Source organism: Chelonoidis abingdonii, chromosome 1 (genome assembly GCF_003597395.2).
Source record: "Chelonoidis abingdonii isolate Lonesome George chromosome 1, CheloAbing_2.0, whole genome shotgun sequence".
Lineage (NCBI taxonomy): Eukaryota > Metazoa > Chordata > Testudines > Testudinidae > Chelonoidis > Chelonoidis abingdonii.
In genome coordinates, this window is record NC_133769.1 from 95,309,523 (window position 1) to 95,332,409 (window position 22,887).

Sequence of the window (22,887 nt, forward strand, 5' to 3'; positions counted from 1 at the left end):
ACAACTTCAGGACCAGACTTCAAAGAGAAACTGCTAGCTTCCAGTTCATCGCAAATTTGACACATCAGATCATCATTAAACAAAAGATGTGAATGAGCTAGCCAACTTACAAAAGCCAGTTTTTCCCTCCCTTGGGTTTCACACTAGCTGCTAGAAGAGGGCCTCATCCTCCCTGACTGAACTAATCTCGTTATCTCTAGCCTGCTTCTTGCTTGCATATATATATCTGCCTCTGGAAATTTCCACTACATGCATCCAACGAAGTGGGTGTTCACCCACGAAAGCTCATGCTCCAATACGTCTGTTAGTCTATAAGGTGCCACAAGACTTTTTGCTGCTTTTACAGATCCAGACTAACATGGCTACCCCTCTGATACTTAGTACTATAACAGTGTGTGTGCCGGGAGGGGAATTTCTATCTTATTCCAACCAGCATTAGTATATGCCATGACACATGAGGATCCATAGTCCATGTAAGTTCTGTTCCAGCTACTCTCACTGCAGATGCTATTCTCATTCACAGAAGCCTCTCAGCAAGTACATAATTTTGTCACTTCTCGTAGTAATGTGTAGCAAGCAAAACAGTGCTCTGTACTGTAACACTTCTCCAGCCTAGACAAGATCTAGTCAGGATTCCCCTCTAATTTAGCAGGATAGAGAGGGCAGAGAAGCTGTGACCTCCACGTTGAGAACACCGGTCACAGAAAAAAGTCTTCAACCACAGCCCACTCCATGGCAGAGCAAGTTTTAAAATAAGGTTGGTTTAAATGTTGAACGATTCTTCCGCACTGTTGTGCAGTGAAAATTCCAGAGAGAATCTCAGAGGCCATCAGGCTATTACTCACTTTACCTCTTTAGCTGCCAATCGCATGAACTGCCTGGCAGAAACATCCCATATGGCTGGAACAGTAATGACCCAGGTGACATCCTCAGTGTCATAGACAGTTTGGGATGAGGCCTCCAGTATGGTGTTCAGAGCATGGTCCTTCATGTACCGCAGACTTTCTGAGAATACTTTTAGGGCTGGAAACTTCTTTCCATTATCTGCTTCCAGTTCCATATTGGAAGTGATTTTCTAGAAGTGAGAAAAAACAATGAATTATTTTTATTTGTATTGTGGTAGCGTAACCCATGGCTGGGTGTGTTGCAGGCTCCCCTCCCTGCTGCCAGCTTGGCCAACACACCGACAATTGAACTGGGGACCTCCAGAGCCAAAAGCACAAGAACAGCTTCTCTGTAACTGGGACTATAACCACTCAGCTTCTGGAGACTGGTGCAGAGAAGGACCTGTAACACACTTATCAGTGGGGTACAGTAGCACCCTAGGAGCTGTAGTCATGGATCAGGGTCCCTTTGTGATCAGTACTGTGCAAACAGAACAAAATGATAGTCCCTGCCCCCAAGATGTTACAATCTAAGTAAGCGGGGAGAATAACTCTGTGGAGCATAGATCACTGCATTCTAAGTCTAGGAGGTGCAGCTGTTCCAAAAGCCCATGACTGCCAGCTGCCTTAAATCTGTGAATGACTTTGTAAGTCAAATATTAATGTGGCTAGTAGAGCAAACTATTTCCTCTCAACCAAACTGTGACGCTGGCAGATCAGGTGCCAGCTCATGCAGAAGTCCCCATGTCTCAACTGTACACTGACAAACACATAGCTGAATCAGTCAGTTAAAATAGACTGGTGAAATCCAAGTGTAGAACTCACAGCCAGTTTGGGGTTTATGCCCTGCTTCTTGACAGTCTGTCCTGAGGTTGGTACTCATGCTCTTGAATCACCGAAGGCAACTTTACACAAATTTTATACACACCCCACAAAATTCCCAAAGACCACTGCAAGAGAACAGCACCTTAACAGCTGCCAGTCAGCCTGAGAGAGAACCGGCATACAATTTATTTCATTAGTGAACACACATTTAATACTTACACAAACATTTGCAACCTGCATTATGCATATTTTTGAATAACATCGTAAACAAAACTGTTAGGCAGTAAACCTATTGGTGTTTTTTATACAGGCTTCTTCAAGGTTGGCCTTACCATGAGGCCAACTGAGGCGACCGCCTCATGTGCCAGACTGGGGTTGGGGTGGGGCACCACTAGGACCCAGAATGTAGAAAATTGTGTCTGCTGCTGGTGCATATGTATTCTCTCTGCTCTACATGCACGCAGATGTGGACCAGTGCTGCTGTGGAGGAAGGAGGCCAGAGACATAAACGGAGGCAGGAGAAAAGTGAGTCGAGATAACAAAAGCAGCAGGAGCTGCAGAGAGAGAGAGGAGGAGGATCCTCTTCCTATATCAGACGGGAATGGATAGTCATGGTTTGTGCATTAGCCATGCAAAAACCAGCACTTGTGAGTTTCCAATCCTTGAAAGGGCGCATCTTAGGGATCTGGGGCAAAAGTCCTGTCTGCGGGATTGGTTCTGTTTGACAAGGATTGGACTGGATGATGCCTGGGCCTGGGAGTTTTGTGTCGATGGTGGGGGTAAAATGGACTACTGCACCAGGCTCAGGGGTCTTTTGGGCAGTGGCCTTTAATATGTCCGCCATTCATCACACTCATATCAGTTTTCCAGCACTAACTGGTTACTGGGTCGAGATGACGGATTACCTGGAGGACTGGTGACCGGTGGAGAAAAGAGTGTTGTCGCTTTCCTCAATGGGTTGTACAGGTGAGGTCTTGGGTTGCCCTCTGTGTAGGGTTTAATCTGTCGCCATCTCGTGATCGCCCTGGGGTTTTCCATTCCTTACAGTAGCTTTCTTGCTTTCTGCGACTTCCATCCATTTGGCCTCCCAATCTCCTCCTCGCCTCAGTGCAGATTTTCTCGGTTTTCCATCAATACGTATGCTACTCTGTGTTATTGTCCAGGAACACGCATCCACAGAAACTGCTCCATTTGTTAATGAGGAAGTTGTAGTTCTTCAATGGGACTTGAGCCACATTGGGTTCCTGATATCCAGAGCTTCATAACCTTCATCCTCATTCCAGCGTAGAGAGCATGTGTAATCGGCGAAAACATGCAAAACCGCATCGGTTTACATCCTGCATTTGGGGTCTGTGACAAACGCCGATGCGGCCATGAATCCGCGGGTTATTCCCACCACATTTTCCTTGTAACATCTGCCTTGGTTTGAAAATAGCTTGTAATAAATCGTACTCATCCAAATTGTCCTTTGGCATATTACATGCTCCACGCCCACTCTCTGCCTAAAGATCCCACTGAGGCTGTGACCCCTCAGCTCTAAAGCATATTACTCGTCTCCTAGCCGGAGGGATCGTGTGTACCCAAATGCGAGGACTTTATTCAAAATTTCTAAGAAGGCTCAGTGTCATCAACCCTGCCCTTGTAGTGGGAAATATTTTCTTGTCGCGGATGACCAACAACTGCGAGCGCATCTGCGGGGCGCATGTAGGCAATATGGCTGCGTTCTGTGAATGCTTGACCTCGTTACAATCACTCTTCCAGTTCATGCTTTCCTCTGTATTTTCCCTCTCTTCACTTTCTCTTTGTTGTTTTCCATTTCTTGGCAGTGTTCTTCCCTCATCTCTTATTGGAAGGCTGCATCTTCGGCGCTTGGCATTTGTTTCTGTCAAGCCTTTCCAATCTACCTCTGTTTAGTGGAAGTGGAACCTCGAGTCTTCTGGCCATCTGATGTCCGCTAGTAAATCTCTATATAAGCTATGTGTCCATTGCTCCAGCGTACTGCTTCTGGCTTTCGTGACAATCTACGTTTCCCTGGATATTCTTGATGATTCGGGTGCCCTTCTCCTAATAGGTTATTGTCCTGACTACGCTCCCGCCGCTTCCTCTGCCTCTGTCCATCTCCGGCAACAGGCAGCCTACACCCGTCGCTCTCTTTTCTTCTTATTAGTGCATATTCTTGTACTAGGAAAACCAGTTTATTTGCCAATGTGTGTAACCTGCTGGGTAAACATGGATACATTCCATATTGGCATTATATGTGCTAAAATAGACACCTTTAATGTACTAATGTTCTGCTCCTCATTGCTTAAAGACTAGCAAGAACCCATCACAAGCCAAGCCTAGAAAGAAAAAAACCTCTCTACAAAATATCAGCTCCTCAAAACCCTAACAGCCCACTTCCTCCTCTGCATTTACAAAGCTTCCCTAAGACGCCAAAAAAGAAAAACTAATGATAATCCTACTGCGCTTCTGATGAGAATTCTTCAACAGATACCCATCTCTGCCTCACTCATCTGCACCAAACCTACAGACTCTACCCACCCAAATCTGGGACCTTAGCGACCGTACGACGAATCGCGGTGCCTACGCATGAAACTCCACGCTTACATACCCCGATAGTCTGTGAGATCTAGCCTTATCCTCGCTCGCAACCGGAGCACAGGAAAATATCACAGCGCCGCTAGCCATCCGCTCTCGGCCCCCAAAATTTCCCTGGAGCGCACCCAAAAACTCAGCAAGACATCATGCAGCTCTCAACAAACAAAGGGAAATAACCCCTTCCCTCCCCCTCTGACTCCTTACCCCCCAACCCTTCTCCTACCTGAACCCTCCACCTACCCGCAATACCACCAGACATCCACTTCCCGGCAGCACATGAGAGCTTACTACCGTGCACATCTCCTTTGACATCCACACAAATAACCAAGAAGCATGTCTACCTCTATTCCACCAAAGAAGAAATCACCACGCCAAAATACAAGAAACAGAAGATGATATCCATATGTCTCCTTCCCCCTACGCCACCAATCCCCTGGCTGCTGCAGAGCGTCCCATCCTCCCGTAGATCTACCACAAGAACAGCCCTAACCATCTCCCCCTATCGTTCCCTTGAGCCTGATCAGAGAGAAAAAACCAACACGCAAGTCTTTCAACCAAACAACCACAGAAAACTGTCCCATCATATTAACCAAGCCAGCAAAAAAGAAGAAAACAAAAGACATCAATAATATTATCCATCCTGTATCACAGAGACAATACAAGGGCTATTGCTTATAAGGAAAATATGAATAAACATGTCTGACTCCCCAGAAATAGTCCATCTGGAAACATTTCTCATGCAAGCTGCACACACATGTAATACAACCAAATACAAATAAAAGCCAATATATTTGTTTTTCTACCTGTACTTACAAATTTGGAAACACGAAGATATAGAAGATAGAAAGAACCTTTCTCATAGCTCAAGAACAGACACACGATCAGGACCCAAAAAAATTCACCTCCCCTGACTCTTGAAAGTCCAGTTTCTTGACCTTCAGAGCTCCCATCCCTGGCACCGTCCACACCGTGTTGCTCCCTTTGTTAACCTTTACAGTAAAAAACATTAACCTAGCTATCTATCTCTATGCAGTGAATTATTTCTTGCCTTTGAGCAAGGGTGGACTGGATGGACACACCGAGGTCCCTTCCAATCCGTGAGTTTATTCACCTATCTCTTGACATCCCAACTACCGAAAGCCATGGGCCTGACTTAACTAACCGCAGCTTCTCAGGAGCTCTCGCTTGCTCTCCCAAACTCCACTTGTCAGAGGCACAAAGACAACACAACACGAAGTCAGTAGGCCTTAAGCCATGCTGCATATCTTCCCCTCACTCAGGCCCTTGACTACCAGCCTGTTTATTTCCGCCTTCAAGCTGAGCACCGAGAGCCACTATAGCTGGCACAGAACAGCAAGTCTGAGTGAAAGAAAAGAAAACACTACCTACTGGGGTATCATTCAGAAAAAAGAAAGAAGGCAAAGGAAGGTTTTCTATCTAGCAGGAACTTGAGCTCCCCTGAGGTGCATAGAAAAAATGTTCATGGTGAGCCTTCCGGCCCCAGTGAGGATGTGAGTGGTGAGGAGATGCCTGATCTCAGTTAGTCGAGTGCCAGTGATCCTGGCAGCTACTGCAGGCATCCTTATCTCCATCCTCAAATGCGTATAACATAGTCTGTACATTCCTGAATAAAAGGTTAGATAGAGAGAGTGGTGGCTGAGCCAGAAAAACAGCTGACTCAAGCTGAGTCTTATTCCTTAAGTCTAGATGATCCAGGACTGTGGACCCAGTTGAGCAGTAGCCTGAGGGCACTTCCTACTGTACTGACAGGGCCACAGCAAGTTGAAAAGGACTTCATTGTTCTCCCAAAACAATGAAAATAGAATTTTCATTCAAACCACTTAAGGTGTTGAAATCCCCAATCGTGACAAATGTGGAGAGGCCAATGGCTTATGCTACTCAAAAACCAAAATTACTGCCACATGTTTTGCTGTTGCAAACCTCTTCTATCATATGTTCCCGCCACAATTGGGGTCTACAGGAAAAAGGACACTGGAAAATCGGATGGAATCCTCGGATTATGCACATGAGAAGGCAGCCAAATCACCAAGGAGCATTCCATAGGTGGAAAGCGAGCTCTGAGACTGAGACTAAGGGTAAAGGGCACAACATCAGTGGACTCAGGCATCAAAGAGAAGAATGTTACATCAGAGTCTCTTTACTGGGCAAAATGTATGCTGACACGGCTCTACTCCAATTGTGAGGAATGCGTGCTGCCCAAAACCTAGCACTGTGTGGTACTTCAGATCAGCTGTATGTGGAACAATGGAACACTTCCTTCAAATTGTGGAGCTGTGGTTGAGGTTTGATGCTGTATTCCAGGAGCCATGCTAAGAAGAGTAAGCAACTCAAGAAACGTACACACACCACACCTCTCTGGGTTCATAAGTAGATAGGTAAGGTAAGGGTTAATTTTCTCTTTGCGCTGTAAAAGGGTATGAACAAAGGAGAGGACAAACACCGACCAAGGACCAATCAGAGAACTGGAGTTAGTAAAAGTCAGGGACGCAGATTTGTATTACTGAAGGGTCTTTGGCTTGTTTCCTCGGCTGTGGGTAAGTAAACCAGCTTTTCTCTCACTCCCATCCTTTATTCAAAGTTTCCTCCTAAACATCTGTGAGTACAAAAGGAAAACAAGTAAATAGGCTTTATATGCTAATGTGTTGTATTTACATGTCATGTTGATTTGCTGGACTGGTTTAATTGGGCCTATCTTTCTAAATCAGAACTGGTTATTCCAATAATGTTTCTTATAAGCAAGAGCGCCTGTATTGAGTTTCTTAATGCAAATATTGTTCTGTATTTCTTTCTTTATATAAATTTTGTCTTAAAACTGTGGAAGTTTCTTTTCCTAGTGAAGGCAGAAGGCGAAAGGAGATTTTGTGCCCAAGACAGCTCTGTTACTTGTGACAGGCAGGTGGGGGAAAGGGAAAAGCCAGCTGTGGTTCTTTCCTATTTTCCCAGGGCCAGAAAACGAGGCTCCGGGGAAAGAGAGAAAGAAATCAACTCTGTTCTTGTGTTTTGAGGGTTTTCTCTAGTTACGTAGACGACTAGGAGGGGTGAATCTCCCGTGGTGTTAGCTGTGATTAGCTTTGAATGCCTACCTGGGGAGGTAAATAGATCTTTTTGGGTTTGCATTAAGGAGTTGAAGTACTGCCATCGCCAGGCTCGACACAGGAAGGGGGAAGCTGGCGCAATAGATAGGGAGACCCAGGGTCCAGGGGTCTTGGGGGTTCTTCCAAAGGAAGTTGGGGAGTCACCCAGAAGGGGCTCCCCCAGGAGTATTGGGATCCAGGCTGATAAAGAGCCTAATTCTTATTCGTGTGGCAGCAGAACAATATCGCAAGCTGGTGTGAGCTTTGGGGAGGTTCAGATAAAACACTCAGATGTTGAACTCTAAGTCCAGATTCTGAGACAGATGTCTTACCACACTTGCGAAAACAATTCAAAATGAGAGTCATACAAAAGTCAACAGAAGATTGTTGGCAGATCTGAAGTCAGCAACATATTAATCTGTTATTCGGACTGCACACCTGACATTCAGCCATATGGAACAAAATGACTTTAATGGTGCTATTTGTTAACAGCAACAGACCTAGTGAAATGTCCCTTCAATGGGGATGTCAGAGGAGTATTTTCTAGAATTTATTGACACGATGGTCTACAGACTGGTTATTGACCAAATGTGCTTCTTACAAAAGCTGGAAGAAACAGGAATTGCGATCAGCTGACATGAGAGTTCAGGGCTCTGATAATGGTACAAGCATGAGAGGAAAAGAACAGAGGAGTGCAACAAGACCGAGAGTTAAACCCTCAGCTTTTTTTGGTCCCATGAAGTTCTCATCATTGGAACTTGGTGATCAGTGATGCAGCACTCAGCTTCTAATAAGGCTTCTGAATTTCTTTAATGTAATTTCAAAGCATCTATATATTTTTCTCTGCATTGACTCCTTGTGGCAAATTTTGGAAGCAACGTACTGGGAACATCTTCTCTGACATTGAAACCACTGGAGTACCATGTGATGGAAAGTCTATCAAAGACCTATTTGGGAAGATCGATGATGCCAGTAGTTGCCGTTAAGGAGGAATAATGCTCATGACAGGAACTGTTTGTGGGAACAAGTGCAGAGGGAAATGGAATCAACCAGAACACTATATAACTTCAAATTGCTGTTGTAACTTAATGTGGGCATAACATACCTGTTTGAATAAATGGTTGTAACACATGAGCACTCGAAGGTGTTGACCTTCCCATTGGCCTGTAAAACCCAGGGTTGTGAGTTTCAACCGTTGAGAGGGGTCATATTAAAGATCTGAGGCAAAAATCTGTCTGAGAGGGTTGCCTGTAAGTTGTTAGTTCTCCTTTATTGGGGTAGGTAGCAGAGCAGTACCATGAGAGGAGTAGAACAGGAAGAAGGCAGAATTGAGACCTTTCAAAGTTTTAGCCCAAGTGAGGGGCATGGGGGCATCATTTGAGCTCCTCGCCTCAGGTGCCTAAATATTGTGAGCCAGCCCTGGGCTTCCCCACTTTGTTGCTGTTACATACATAAAATTCAGTGCCAGGTTTTAACAGACAGTATGCCTTTTTTATACCCTTTTGTACTTCGGCACACAAATACATACACATTCACCTCTAATCTTCTCACAGAGTTAGGGTGACTAGATGTCCTGATTTTATGGGTATAGTCCCGATTTTTGGGTCTTTTTTTTCTTATATAGGTTCCTATCCACCCCCTGCCTCGATTTTTCGCACTTGCTGTCTGGTCACCCTACACAGAGATAATGTCTCAGGCTCTATGGTGTGGCCTTTTAATGTACATGTTTTGTCACTTGGATTCTGCAAAGCCTGAGAAAAATGCCCTCCTTTCCATTCCCCTTCAAACTCTTGGGACCATTGATTTCCTGAGGATATTCTAAAGCTCCTTACAGCCAGCAGCAGTTCCAGTATCTGAGCCAACAGTCTGACTTTCTAATAAGAAGAGGAATCTATAGCCCATATCTAAGAGGTGCAGGTATTGCGACGCAGCCTTCACAGCAGACACATCTCTTGGTTCTGCATCATTAGCTGCTGAATCCCCAGATTTGCCTCCCATATTTATAATCTCTTTCCTTTGAGCTCCGTTTCTTGGCTCAGTTTTCCTATGGTGAATATGTGGAATCTGAAGCACTGCTTGTCCTTAGCGGAAACTTTCTGTATAGCTTCCAAAATAGCTACTGAGCATGTCTAGTAACTGCCTCCTCTCTAGGTGTCACTGAGTCCTTCTACATAAATTGCCCTGCCCTGTTCTCAGCACATGTGCAGAGACACAGGGGATTCAGCTGAAATCCATGTCTCTCTTCCATGGCCCATTCTTGCCCATTCTTCATACTTAAAAAAAACAACAACAAAGAATGCTGCAGTATAGGTCTGTTTTCACAATAACTGTTGGTAAGTTTCAGTCATGCTTTCAGAAATGATGTTGAAAATCTCTGTGTCCTGCCTACATTAGCATTTAAATATTTTCAATACTAGCTCAGAAGAGGACCTGCTGCAAGTGTTTCAGTGAAGACTCAATTTCCTAGTACAGACCAGGCTTTAGTTTTAGCTCTTGAGCCACCTTAAGCAATTCTCCTCCCTCCTTGGTCTTCACAGATACTTCTAGGTAGTTTATTAAGTTACCTTTAACCTTGTGGCTCTCAACCTTTCCAGGCTACTGTACCCCTTTCAGGAGTCTGATTTGTTTTGTGTACTCCCAAGTTTCACCTCACTTAAAATCTACTTGCTTATAAAATCAGACATAAAAAGACAAAAGTGTCACAGCCACAATATTACTGAAAAATTCTTTACTTTTTCATTTTTACCATATAATTATAAATCAATTGGAATATAAATCTTGTACTTGCACTTCAGGGTATAGCACAGAGAGCAGTATAAACAAGTCATTGTCTATATGAAATTTTAGTTTGTACTGACTTTGCTAGTGCTTTTTCTGTAGCCTCTTGTAAAACTAGGCAAATATCTAGATGAGTTGAGGGTACCCCTCTGCGTACTTCCAGCAGGGGTTGAGAACCACTGCTTTAACCAACCTACACATGTTTCTTAATCCTCCCTCATAAATCAGTCCCTCTAGTCCATTAAGCACTAGGATTGCCACCAATCCAGTTTTCATCTGGACAGTCCAGGTTCGGGCTTGTGTGTCTGGGTGCCAGCTTGTGTGTCCGGGGGCCATTTGACTAACTCTGATAGCTGTTTTTTTTTATCTTTGGCAACTCTAAGTGGAAGGAAGGAGCCAGCACATCACCAACAGCTGCTGCCGCCTCCAGGGCTAGGCAGCTAAAGGTGGCACAGGGCGTCCAGGGGCTTTGGGATGAGATGGTGAAGGGGTGGCATCTTGGGGGACGAGACAGGGCAGTGCCTTTGGGGGAAGAGGCAAGGCAGGGGATGGCATCTCAGTGGTCCAGTTACTGGCTCTTAGAAAGGTGACAACCTTATTATGCATGTTCCCTGCTCTTTTCTGAATTGGCTGCTCTTACCTAGAGATTGCATTTACCTTGTTGTACAGCTTCATCTTGAAGTGGTGGAAGTAGTACCATTTGTGAGCTTCGCTGGAGGGGAGCGTGGTGTACTTCATGACGGCATCGTAGCCAAACTTCTTAAAGTCACGCTTTTCATTGAAGAGGATGCACGTTGGAGTCTTCACAGTCATGAGCCCGTGCGCCTGTCCCCAGAACACCTGTCGGATTTGATCCGTATGTGTCGCAAGAGAAAAGCAGTAGCCACTGTAAGACGTGCCAAAATCAATGGCAACAATGAACAAGGACTTGCTTGCCATGATCATAAACTTGAGAGAGAGAGAGAGGGAGACTCCTGTACAACTTGTTGGAACAGACTACTTAAAGTGAAACTGTTTTACAGTTAACTCTGCAGTATGAAACCCTGCCCCTCCTTTTCAATTGGCTGGGTGGTTACTGCAGAGTCTGGTGTGTGGGGGTGGGGAGCCAGGGCTCTCTGCATAAATTCTCCAAGCAGGGGTCAGCCTAACTAAATTGCAGTTTTGAGCTACAACAGATCTTGAAAGCACCAACGCCCTAGTTGGGGCTGCCTTTCCTGCTTGTTTGTGCAAGTAAGAAAGTGCTTGATACTTGGAGCTCTTCCCCACACTCCTGTGGATCCGCTTCCACTTATCCCTTCTCCCTTCTGTCCCCTCCTGTTTGGAAGAGACATCTGCTATTTTAATGAAAGCATGGAACGAAGCACTTGCCGTAAGCCCGGCGGAGCTCGACCAGATGTTTCACAGTGCAAGAAGCTAGGTAACGGAACAAAGGTTACAAAAGAGACCTGCAGGTATGTTGGGTAATGGGAACTCAGAGGGTAATCACATCATGTTTAATAGGAGCTCTAAGTTTCTGTTTAAAAGTACTCATGAAACTTGCATGCAGAGTTCTTCCTGCTATCAGTGTTTGCAGTCAGAGACTACGTGTTTTTGTTTGCTAATATTTCTACATTTCCATCCAAGATGAAGAACACATATTTGAAATCAAAATGATAAGTTTCTGCACTTACATTGCCCTCTCCCGTATTACACCTTAAAGTGCCTTGATTTTGCCCAAGTTGGAAAATTGCCATTTTTGTTTAAAGTGGTTTCCCTGCAAAATGATTGTTCCCGTACATATTGCGAGGGGAGAACAGCGTTTGCTTTTTCACTGACCACTACTGAACTTCACCTTTCTGCTCATTTGAGTTCACCCGCAGGCACACACACAGGCATCCTGAATCATCCCATGCTCAGCTGCAAAAGCTTGGCCAGTATGTGTTTCTGCAGTAAGTCTTAACTACATCTGTAGTCTCCAAAGCTGGACTTCCCCTAAAATATAAGTCTTGGTTCTGGAGTTTTGGCTCCAATCGTTGTACGATGGAGCAAGCTCAAGCTGCACAGTTTAGATCCTGTTTCAGTTTTAAAAGAGAGGTTTTCAACAGCAGTGACACCCAGTGGAGTGCCAGAGAACTGCTTCTTCCTTTAATATTAAAAAGTAGTTCTTAAGCCAGGGGTGGTGTTGAAGCTACAGTCTCACTGAAAAGTATCATTGGTTTCATCCTTGTGTTTTGTTTACCTCTGAACCCTAGAAGAGAATTATAGACTTGTGGTTGCCACTGGCCCCTGCCTTCCTCATGCTTTATATAGGGGAAAGGGGTGTCAGATCCTTGCTCAGTCATTAACTGAATTGCGGGAACATCTTGAACCTATAAACCTGAACTGGAAATCTCTCCAGAACAATATTGGCATTTCTGGTCCTAGGAAGAACCAGGAAACAGAGAAACATCCATGAAACTGAAAAATATCTTTATAATGTTCCAATTATTTCCTCTCTTCTCGATTCCTAAATGGGATTCTACAAAATAAAAAAAAAAGTGTCTTTAACCAAAAAGAAATCTGCTTTAAGCAAAATAGCTAGACAGACTTTTTTCGTAACTGAAATGGTTTTAGATTCAGTTTGAGTTTTGTTTGGTGAGTTCTTACTTTATCTTGCACAGTTCATCCTGCCTCAGTGATTATTGCTATCATTAACCTATTTTAAGGTTTTATCCTGCCACCCATCGTGTTAGTATCTTAGGACTTTTCACATAAAAATCTGTAGAAATAGCGAAGTCTCAAATGGCTTTCATGGAGACTGGGTAGAAGGTGGTGTTGGTGTCATAAATAGATAGGTAAGGTAAGGGTTAAGTTTCTTTTACCTGGAAAGGGTAACCAAACACCTGACCAGAGGACCAATCAGAGAACTGGATTGTTTAAAGTCAGGGGCGGGAATTGTGACTCAGGGTCTTTTTTGTTTCTCGTGTGTGTAGTAAACAAGGTTTCCTCGCTGCGTGTCTTCTGGTATTTCAAATGATTATACTCAAGCTCATATGTGATGGTACAAAGATCCCAAAGACTAATTTGGCTATGAGTGAGCTTTGGGTTGTACGAATACATGTGGATGCTGTGTCTTTTGTTGTTTTCTCGGCTGTGAGTTAACAAGCTTCCTCCTAACTGCATCTTATCTCCAAGTGTCTCACTACACATCTGTGAGTACAAAGGAACCCAGCAATTCGGCTATGAGGATCTTTGGGTTGTATTTACATGTTGTGGGATTGGTTGATGGTTTAATCGGGCTATCTTTAAATCAGACTGTTTCTTCATATTTTCTTATAAGCAAGAGCCTCGTATTGAGTTTCTTAATGCAAGATATATGTTTTAATATTCTTTCTTTATTTCTTTTATAAACATTTCTTTTTGAAACGTGTGGAGTATTCTTTCCTAGGGAGGCAAAGGGAAGGAGAAAGCCAGGCTGTGGGCTATATTTCCTATTGCTTTCAGGAAAGAGAGCAGGCTATGAGGCGAAGAGAAAAAGAATCCTCTTATCAGGTATCTGTCTCCCTCATAGGAAGGCAGCACGCGGAACAGGCAAAGCCAAGACTGATTGGTTTATTTCTGCATTCCACAATTGTCCTGAGGGCAGAGAACGCTTAATCTCTTGGGAAGCCGAGAAACCGGTTTTCGTGATACTCACGGCTAGACCAAGAGAGGCAAGCCGGTGGAAGGAGGGGGAAGGGTTTTACTCCCTGCTTTTAGCATCCAAGGAGATTTGGAATCTGGGTGTCCCCCAAAGGGAGGTTTGGACACCAGAGAGAGGAAAGGGTGGGATCAGCCCATACAATTCCTGGTGTGTTTTGGCAGCGAGAATATATCAAGCTGAAACGTAGTTGGCTGGGCGTGAGTTTCAGGTAAGCCCGCAGATTTGAGCCAAAGTCAGGTTTGGGACAGACCAATGGTGGACGTAGTCCAGGTCTGGGACTAGGATGGCTAGATTGACACAGTGGTGCTGCCCCCTTATGTTGGAGCTTCTAATGAAGTTAAACTGTCATCACCTGATACATCTCTTGCCTACAGAGGGGAAATGAGAGGCTCCACAGGTACAGCTCACAAATTTGGTATGGAACCTAAGATATGGAACTAATTCGTGAACACTGTGGAAGACAAAATTAGGTAAGTTCCTGATACGAAATTTTATTTCATTTTGTGGCCCCTACCTTTGGGCCGCCAAAACAATTGTTTATGTTCCTTATGGATCCCTCCGTATGTTCGCTGCACTCTGTCTTGTATGTTACTCTCTTTGCCCTTTGATTTGCAATGCCAGCCCCTTCTTTGCTAAAGCGAAATAGTGTGGCCCGCCTTGTCTCCAAGCCAATGCTTACCCCTCTAATGCTGTGCCTGGCACTTTGCTTGTGTGGCTCCTAGAGAAGAGACAGACAGAGGGTGGCTAAGATCATTACACAGCTCCACAGGGCAGGGCAGAAGCATGATTCTAAGCCACCAGGCTAAGCAGATATGTTTTTAACCATTATAGTCTTGGCTGTTTGGGTTTTTTTTGCTGAAGAGGTGCACTTATATTTTGGAGGAAGCTTTAGCTTATGCAGAGTGTTCCTTGAATACTTTGAGGAGAGATTTATATAAATCTAATCGCCTTATTTCATATTCTCTGCCCACAAGAAGTGACAATGAGCAATCGATATCCGACATTTCAAGGCATGCTGAAACACCTACACGCCTTTTTGCGAGAAACCTCAAGGTAAGTGGGGTTTCCAGGCATTAGGCCTCGATGACAATGAAAATATTGGATTCCTTCTCAAATATCTTACTGATACAAAAAATAGGTCTTGTAAGAGAATTTCAAAAGTAGTGTGTTTCATTCCTACTAAATCTTACCAAGGCTTATGTCGGGCATTTGATACTAAAATAACAACATGCTATGTACTGGAATTAGACTCCATTTCTCCTGCTTGGACATCTCTCTCCATCAGTGGAGGTTTGTGCTGAAGAAACCGTGAAAGCTGCAACAGTTTATTTATGGTAAATAGGTTTGCAGCAAGGTATTGACCAACCAAGTCCCCAGGGAAGTGTCTCTTGCACCGGCTAGAGACGCTAGGGGCTCAGGTCCAGATAGCTGCGCATCCGAACTCAATTTGTCTTTGAACAGGGCAAACTCTTATTGAGCAGCATGTTGATGTAACACCACAGGGCGTTGTTCAGTTCTATGGCATTGTAGGAGTGTCAGGACAATCTTGTACGTTGGTTGGAAGATCGATATAGTGCCTTGATGACTTTATATTTTCAGATGATCCAATTTAAGCAAACCTTTTTAATAAGAGTAATAACTCGCCCCCTTGCATGAAAGTACTATATAGAGTCCAGGATACGAAGACAAGAATAAAAGACGCATCCTCATCTCCTTGATATAAAATTAACGTGCGGGACAGCTAGATCTTAGCAATAATCATATCTCTCGTGCAGGGACAGTGAGTGCAGCTGCCGCACGAGATAATGTCAGTGAACACACTTTGGTATAGGGACTGCTAGGACGGAAGATTCGCAGAATCTAGATCTACATAACAAGTCTCACCTTTGAGGGTGTCAACAGGTAATTAAGGGCGGCTTTGGACGACATCCCTTAAGGGGAAGGGGTCAGCTGGATATCTGGTGAGGGAAAGGGGTGAATCTGTGGTGGGGAGAGAAGAGTGAGAGGCTGTACCCTAGAGAGGCAGTTCCAAGCATAAATGCCAAAAAATGTAAGTCACATCTTTAAAAAATCATAAACATAATGTATCAGAAGTGTGTATTGTATGTTTTCATTTTCTATTCTGTAAATTGCCTTTCACCTCGGGGTCAGGGCCTGGTGTAAGATGTTTCGGCAACCTGTTGGTGAAATAATTCACCTATGCGCCTTTCCGCCCCCTGCACCCTCCTGCTTTTTAAGCCCCCCCACCCACACGGCAAGCATGCTTCTTCCTGCGCCTGAGGTGCCTCTCGCCTCAGTGGGCGGCTCGCCCCCCGCCTGTGCACCCCCCCACCCCAGCTCACCCCTGCTCCACACACAAGCACGAGCACCCCAAGCATGCCATCGCTGCTTCACTTCTTTTGCATACCAGGCTTGCGATGCAAATCAGCTTAGGTGCCACAAGCCTGGGAGGCAGAAGAAGTGAAGCAGCGATGGCGTGCTCAGGGAGGAGGCAGGGCAGGGGCGAGCTGGGGTGAGGAGTTCCCCTGTGTGCTGCCTCCCCCGCCCTTACTTGCTGCAGGCAGCCCTCCCAGCGCCCCACTACCCCAGCTCCCTCCGCCTAAATGCCAGCGGCAACCGTGGCATCTGAAGATGTGGCTGCTGCAGTTACTGCCTAAGAAAATGGTACCCCCCAAATCTCAGCGCCCTAGACGACAGCCTAAGTCGCCTAAATGGTTGCACCGGCCCTGACCTGGCGCCAGTCACTGTCCTCCCATCTATCTAGTGCATCTGTCAACTTTGAACTTGTTGGGACTCTACAAAGACAATATTTCTAACAAAATCCATTAAGGTGCATTTATAGGAGGGAGAGGGGTGTCAGGACCTCGCTTAATCATTACCTGAAGTTCAGGAAAACCTTGAACCTATAAACCTGAGCTGGAAATTTCTCCAGAACGATATTGGCATTTCTGGTCCTAGGAAGACCCAGGAAACAGAGAAGCATCCATGAAACTGAAAAATATCTTTATAATGTTACAACCTTTTCCTTCCTTTCTGCTTATTTAAATGGGATTAAACAAAATTAAAAAAAAAAGTGTCTTTAACAAAAAAGAAAACAGCTGTGAGCAAAATAGCTAGACAGAATTTTTTTCGTAACTGAAATGGTTTTAAATTTAGTTTGAATTTTGTGTGGTGAGTTCTTCTTTAATCTTGCCCAGTTCATCCTGCCCCAGTGATTATTGCTATCATTAACCCATGTTAAGGTTGTATCCTGCCACCCGTCATGGTAGTGTCTTCGCTATTGCTACTGATCTTTAGATGGAAAGTGCTAAGTTCGAGCGGCTTTCATTGAGGCTTTGGCACTTTTCTTTCTGGGGTAACTTTGCTTGGGGTAGGGTTTTCTATTTATTTTTTATTCTTTATATAATTAAATATTTATATAATATATTTTATTAACTTACTCTTCTTTTCTGTGAGGGTATGGGTTTACTGGGTAAAGGTGGTGTTGGTGCTGTTGCTCTTATGCTGGGAAGGCTTCTAAGGAGTTAACTGAATTCCCTGACACATCTGTGCCCTACAGAGGTGAAAGTGAGGTTTCACAAGGCAAGTTCACAAATTTGGATGGAACCAAGATGGAACAATTCGTGAAATCTGTGGAAGAGAAACTTAGGTAAGTTGGTGATATGAACATTTATTCCATTTTCTACCCCTACCCTTGGGGCCGCCAAACAATTGTTCATGTTCCTAATGGATCTCTGAGGTTTTCACCGTTCTTGTCATGTGTCCTCCTTGCCCTTTATTGAGACATCAGCCCCTTATTTGCCTAGAGAGACAATGGGTGGCCCTCCTTGTCTCCAGAGGCTCAGTGCTGTGGCTAGGCACCATTGCTTGGTGCTGACTCCTAGAGAAAGTGACAGACAGAGGGTGGCTAATATCATGACAGGTCTCCCACAGGGCAGGGCAGAACAGTGATCTCTAAGCCACCAGGCGAAGCAGATATGTTTTTAACCATATAAGTCTTGGCGGTTTCGGTTTTTTTGCTGAAGGACTGACTAATAATGTTGTGAGGGACTTTAGCTTGTGCAGATGTTATTACTTTATGGATATTTTATTAAATCTAATCCCTTTTCATTATTCTCTGCCTGACAGAAGTGAAATGAATGCCCTATATAAAGGTATGCTGACACATGTACAGTTTTTGGAAGAAAGCCTCAGGTAAGTGAAGAGGTTCAGGCCTCCATGACAGTGAAATATGTTTCTTCTGCTTGGCATTGCTCTCCATCAGTGGGGCTTGTGCAAACGGAATGCCTGCACAGTTGCTGTATGATTCTTTCCACTTGTTTAGGGAGCGTTTTACACCAGAGGGTCAGGTCCAGAGGCAGCCACCAACATCAATTTGTCTTGAAGGGCAGATCTGACAATGTGATATAACACCACAGCCTTATTATGCCATGTGATTAGCATCTTGAAATCACGTCATGGTGCCAGGCAATATGATGACTTTTATTTCCATTCAAAAGAATTTTCTAAATGAGTAATACTCCCTTGCACATGTGTATTTTCGTGGCTATTCTGTAAATTGCCTCTTCATCTGCGGCCAGTCACCCTTCTCCCATCTGTCTAGTGCATCTGTCACCTTTGAACTTGTTGGGATTCTACAAAGACAATATTTCTAACAAAATTAATCAAGATGCATTTATATGGGAGAGAGGGGTGTCAGATCCTTGCTCCATCATTAACTGAATTGCAGGAGTATCTTGAACCTATAAAACTGAGCTGGAAATCTCTCCAGAACAATATTGGCGTTATTTATCCCAGGAAGAACCTGAAAACAGAGAAGCATCCATGAAACTAAGAAGTATCTTTATAATGTTACAGTCTAGTTCCTCCTTTCTCCTTCACTAAATGGGATTCTTCAAAATAAAAAAAAGTGTCTTTAAAAAAGAAATCTGCTTTAAGCAAAATAGTAGACAGATTTTTTTTCGTAACTGAAGTGGTTTTAGATTCAGTTCGAGTTTTGTGTGGTGAGTTCTTCTTTTATCTTACCCAGTTCATCCTGCCCCAATGATTATTGCAATCATTAACCTATGCTAAGGTTTTATCCTGCCACCCATCATGGTAGTATCTTAGAACTTTCCGCATAAAAATCAGTAGGAATAGTAAAGTCTTGATTGGCTTTCATGGAGACTCTGGCACTTCTCTTGCTGGGGTAACTTTGCTTGAGGTAGGGTTTTTTATTATTTTTATATATATATTTTATTATCTTCCTCTTTTTTTTCTGTGAGGGTATGGGTTACTTGGTAGAATGTGGTGTTGGTGTGTCGCTCTTATGTTGGGAAGGTTCTAATGAGTTAACTCTCATCCCCAATACATCTGTGCCCTACAGAGGTGAAAGTGAGGCTTCACAGGGCAAGCTCACAAATTTGGATGGAACCAAGATGGAACAATTCGCGAACTCTGTGGAAGACAATCTTAGGTAAGTTTGGTGATATGAAATTTTATTCCATTTTCTACCCCTACCCTTGGAGCCGCCAAAAAATTATTCATGTTCCTAATGGATCCCTGAGGTTTGCACTGTTCTTATCGTTTGTCCTCCTTGCCCTTTATTAAGATGCCAGCCCCTTCTTTGCCTAGAGAGACAATGTGTGGCCCTCCTTGTCTCCACAGGCTCAATGTTGTGCCTTGGCACTATTGCTTGGCACTGACTCCTAGAGAAAGTGACAGAGAGAGGGCGGTTAAGATCATCACAAGTCTCCCACGGGGCGGGGCAGGGCAGGGCAGAGCAGTGATCTCTAAGCCACGAGGCCAAGCAGATATGTTTTTAACCATATAAATCTTGGCTGTTTTGTTTTTTTGCGGGCTAAGTAATAATTTTGGGAGAGGCTTTAGCTTTCGTAGATGTTATTACTTTATGCAAATTTTATTAACTCTGATCCCTTTTCATTTTTCTCTGACTGACAGAAGTGAAACGAAAGCTCTATATGAAGGTATGGGGAAACATCCATGGTTTTTGGAAAAAAGCTTCAGGTAAGTGGGGAGGTTCAGGCCTCCATGACAGTGAAATATATTGTGATTCCTTCTTAAATATCTACTGTACAAAAGAAGTCTTGAAAATTTCCAAGTGTGGTTTTCTCCTCACCAAGTTTACCGAGTGCTTGTGGGTGTTGATAATAAAATATCCACATGCCTAGTGACTGGACTAGCTCCATTTCTCCGCTTGGCATCTCTCTCCATCAGTGGGGGTTGTGCGAATGGAAAGCGTGCACAGTTGCTGTATGATTCTTTCCACCAGCCCAGGGAGCATTTGATGCCGGAGGGTCAGATCCAGAGGCTGCCATCAACCTCAGTTTGTCTTGAAGGGCAAATCTGACAGTTTGATATCACACCGTAGCCTTATTATGCCATGTGATTGGCATCTTGAAATCATGTCATGTTGTGAGGCAATATGATGACTTTTATTTCCATTCCAAAGAATTTTCTAAATAAGTAATACCCCCTTGCACATGAGCAGGACAGAGGATAAAGCCACACAGCCTGATACACTAATGGAAGGTAGTAAATTTGTATTTAGCAGGGACTGTAAGTACCGCTGCCATGGTAGCCTACACTGCTTTTGGAGCTAAAGGGAAGAGAAAATCTTGTATATAGTGACCTCCTAACAGCTAATTAAGGGGTGGCTTGGACAAGCTCCTAAAGGGATGGATCATGGATGTCATGTGGGATTCTGATGAGGGTGGAAAGGGGTAAACTGTGGAGGAGAGAAGAGAGGCAGTACCCTAGAGATGCAGTTCACACACATAAAATGCCAGAATGACTCCTCCAAAGAGATCGAAAATAGTGATCAGAAGTGTGTATTGTGTATTTTCATTGCTATTCTGTAAATTACCTCATCACCTGGGGCTGGTCACCCTCCTCCCATCTGTCCAGTGCATCTGTCACCTTTGAAATTGTTGGAACTCTAGAATCACAGTATTTCTAACAAAATACATCAAGGTGCTTTATATGGGGGAGAGGGGTGTCAGTTCTTTGCTCTGTTGTTAAATGAATTGCAGGAACATCTTGAACCTATTGCACTCAGCTGGAAATCTCTCCGGAACAAGATTGGCATTTCCGGTCCTAGGAAGACCCAGGAAACAGAGAAGCATCCATGAAACTGAAAAATATCTTTATAATGTTACAACCTTTTCCCTCCTTTCTCCTTATTTAAATGGAATTAGACAAAATTTTTAAAAAAGTATTTTTAACAAAAAAGAAAACGGCTGTAAGCAAAATAGCTAGACAGATTTTTTTTCATAACTGAAATGGTTTTAAATTTAGTTTGAATTTTGTGTGGTGAGTTCTTATTTAATCTTGCCCAGTTCATCCTGCCCCAGTGATTATTTCTATCATTAACCCATTGTAGTAGAGCGGGACTGGGGCTCAACCCTCCTTGAGGAAGGAGGGGAGCCACACCGGCTCACCGCACTTGGTCGGCCTCGGGCCCGTCCCTTGCTGCGGGGCTGAGCGAACCGACAACAGTTAATAAGTAGCTCAGGCCCTCGGGTGCAGGGCTGAGCGTACGACTGGCCTCTAGACGCCCCTGGCCCCGGGGTCAGGGCGGGGCCGTAAGCAGTTCAGCAGCCAGGCTCTTTCAGTCGGGCTGAGCACAAGATAACAGTATCTATATGAGGCCAGGCCCTAGGGCAGGGCGGGGCAACACACAGTCTAGGCTCAGGTCTTTCAGCAGGGCTGAGCGATAAGGCAATCACTGTAGATGGTCTCCTCAGGCCAAGGGAGGGGGAGTCTGCCACCCTTAAAGGGGTGGCAGGGGGAACGCAGGCCCTCCCACTCCACTGCGTTCCAGCCCGGGGCCCTAGCAGCGGTCAGCGCCGCTGGCAGTCAGTGGGGGATCCTGACCGAAACACACTGACATTGGCTCAGGTGAGTCTGCAGCCTGACTGGAGTTGGCTGCCCCCGGGCCACTTCCAACCTCCCCCTCACTGAGTACCTGCCCTTCGCCAGCGTCGTCCGGGGGGTCCCAAACTATGGGTTCCTCAGGGTGTCGGCGTCGGGCAGTCCGGTCCACTTCTCGGGGTACCGGGTGTCGGGAGGTCCAGACAGCTCCTCCACAGGCCAAGTGTCGGACAGCTCAGTCGGCTTCTCTGGGCACTGGCCCCAGGGGAGGTCAGGCCAGTACCCCTCTGGATACCGGGCACGGGGTAGGCCGGGCCCAGCAGGAGCTCGGGCCCCAGCGTCTGCCTTCTCCGGCAGCCTCCTCCTAACTGAGCGCTGGGGCTGGGCTTTTGTACTTCCTGTCCCGCCCCTTGAGTTCCAGGGGGCAGGGACAGGCGGCAGGGGCCTTGGATTTCCTGTCCCGCCCCTTGACTTCCAGGGGGCAGGGACAGGCGGCGGGGCCTCCGCCCATGGCCGCCCCTTCTCTGGCCTATTCCCCTCAGGAGCACGGGGGAGTGGGATCCCCTCGCTACACCCATGTTAAGGTTGTATCCTGCCACCCATCATGGTAGTGTCTTAGCACTTTCCACGTAAAGATCAGTAGCAATAGCGAAGTCTCGAGTGGCTTTCATTGAGGCTCCGGCACTTTTCTTTCTGGGGTAACTTTGCTTGGGGAAGGGTTTTTTATTTATTTTTTATTTTTATATATATATATATGTATTTTATTAACTTCCTCTTCTTTTCTGTGAGGGTAACTAATCATTTTGGGAGGGACTTTAGCTTTTGCAGTTGTTATTACTTTAATGAATATTTTATTAAGTCTAATCCCTTTTCATTATTTTCTGCCTGACAGAAGTAAAATGAATGATCTATCTGAAGGTATGCGGAACCACCTACAGTTTTTGAAAGAAATACTCAGGTGGGTGGGGAGCTTCAGGTAGGGTGAGCAGATGTCCCATTTTTTTATAGGGACAGTCCCGATTTTTTTGTCTTTTCCTTATATAGGCTCCTATTACCCCCAACCCTACCCCTATCCCGATTTTTCATATATTCTGTCTGGTCACCCTTGGTGCAGGCCTCGATGTCAGTGAAAAATATTGTGCGTCCTTCGTAAATATCCACTGTAATAAAGTAG

At 44.8% G+C, this 22,887-nt stretch overlaps 2 protein-coding genes across 3 annotated transcripts in view; one reads left to right on the top strand and one right to left on the bottom strand.

Annotated features, from left to right (window-relative positions):
- The window catches only part of LOC116838143 (heat shock 70 kDa protein 12A-like), an 18,815-nt gene extending 7,622 nt beyond the window's left edge, over positions 1-11,193 (bottom strand). The window contains exons 1-2 of the mRNA XM_032803160.2: positions 10,838-11,193; positions 851-1,075 (exon numbers count right to left, since the gene is read on the bottom strand). Coding sequence (XP_032659051.1) covers positions 851-1,075; positions 10,838-11,125 — 513 coding nt within the window. The 5' untranslated portion in view covers positions 11,126-11,193. The remainder of the gene's footprint in view (positions 1-850; positions 1,076-10,837) is intronic.
- Positions 11,194-11,307: 114 nt separating this feature from the next.
- Positions 11,308-22,887, top strand: part of LOC116838140 (uncharacterized) — a 42,151-nt gene continuing 30,571 nt past the window's right edge. For both annotated transcript variants that reach the window (XM_075067717.1, XM_075067718.1), the window contains exons 1-6: positions 11,308-11,631; positions 17,401-17,490; positions 17,970-18,035; positions 19,207-19,296; positions 19,782-19,847; positions 22,606-22,671. In XM_075067717.1, coding sequence (XP_074923818.1) covers positions 11,531-11,631; positions 17,401-17,490; positions 17,970-18,035; positions 19,207-19,296; positions 19,782-19,847; positions 22,606-22,671 — 479 coding nt within the window. In that variant the 5' untranslated portion in view covers positions 11,308-11,530. The remainder of the gene's footprint in view (positions 11,632-17,400; positions 17,491-17,969; positions 18,036-19,206; positions 19,297-19,781; positions 19,848-22,605; positions 22,672-22,887) is intronic.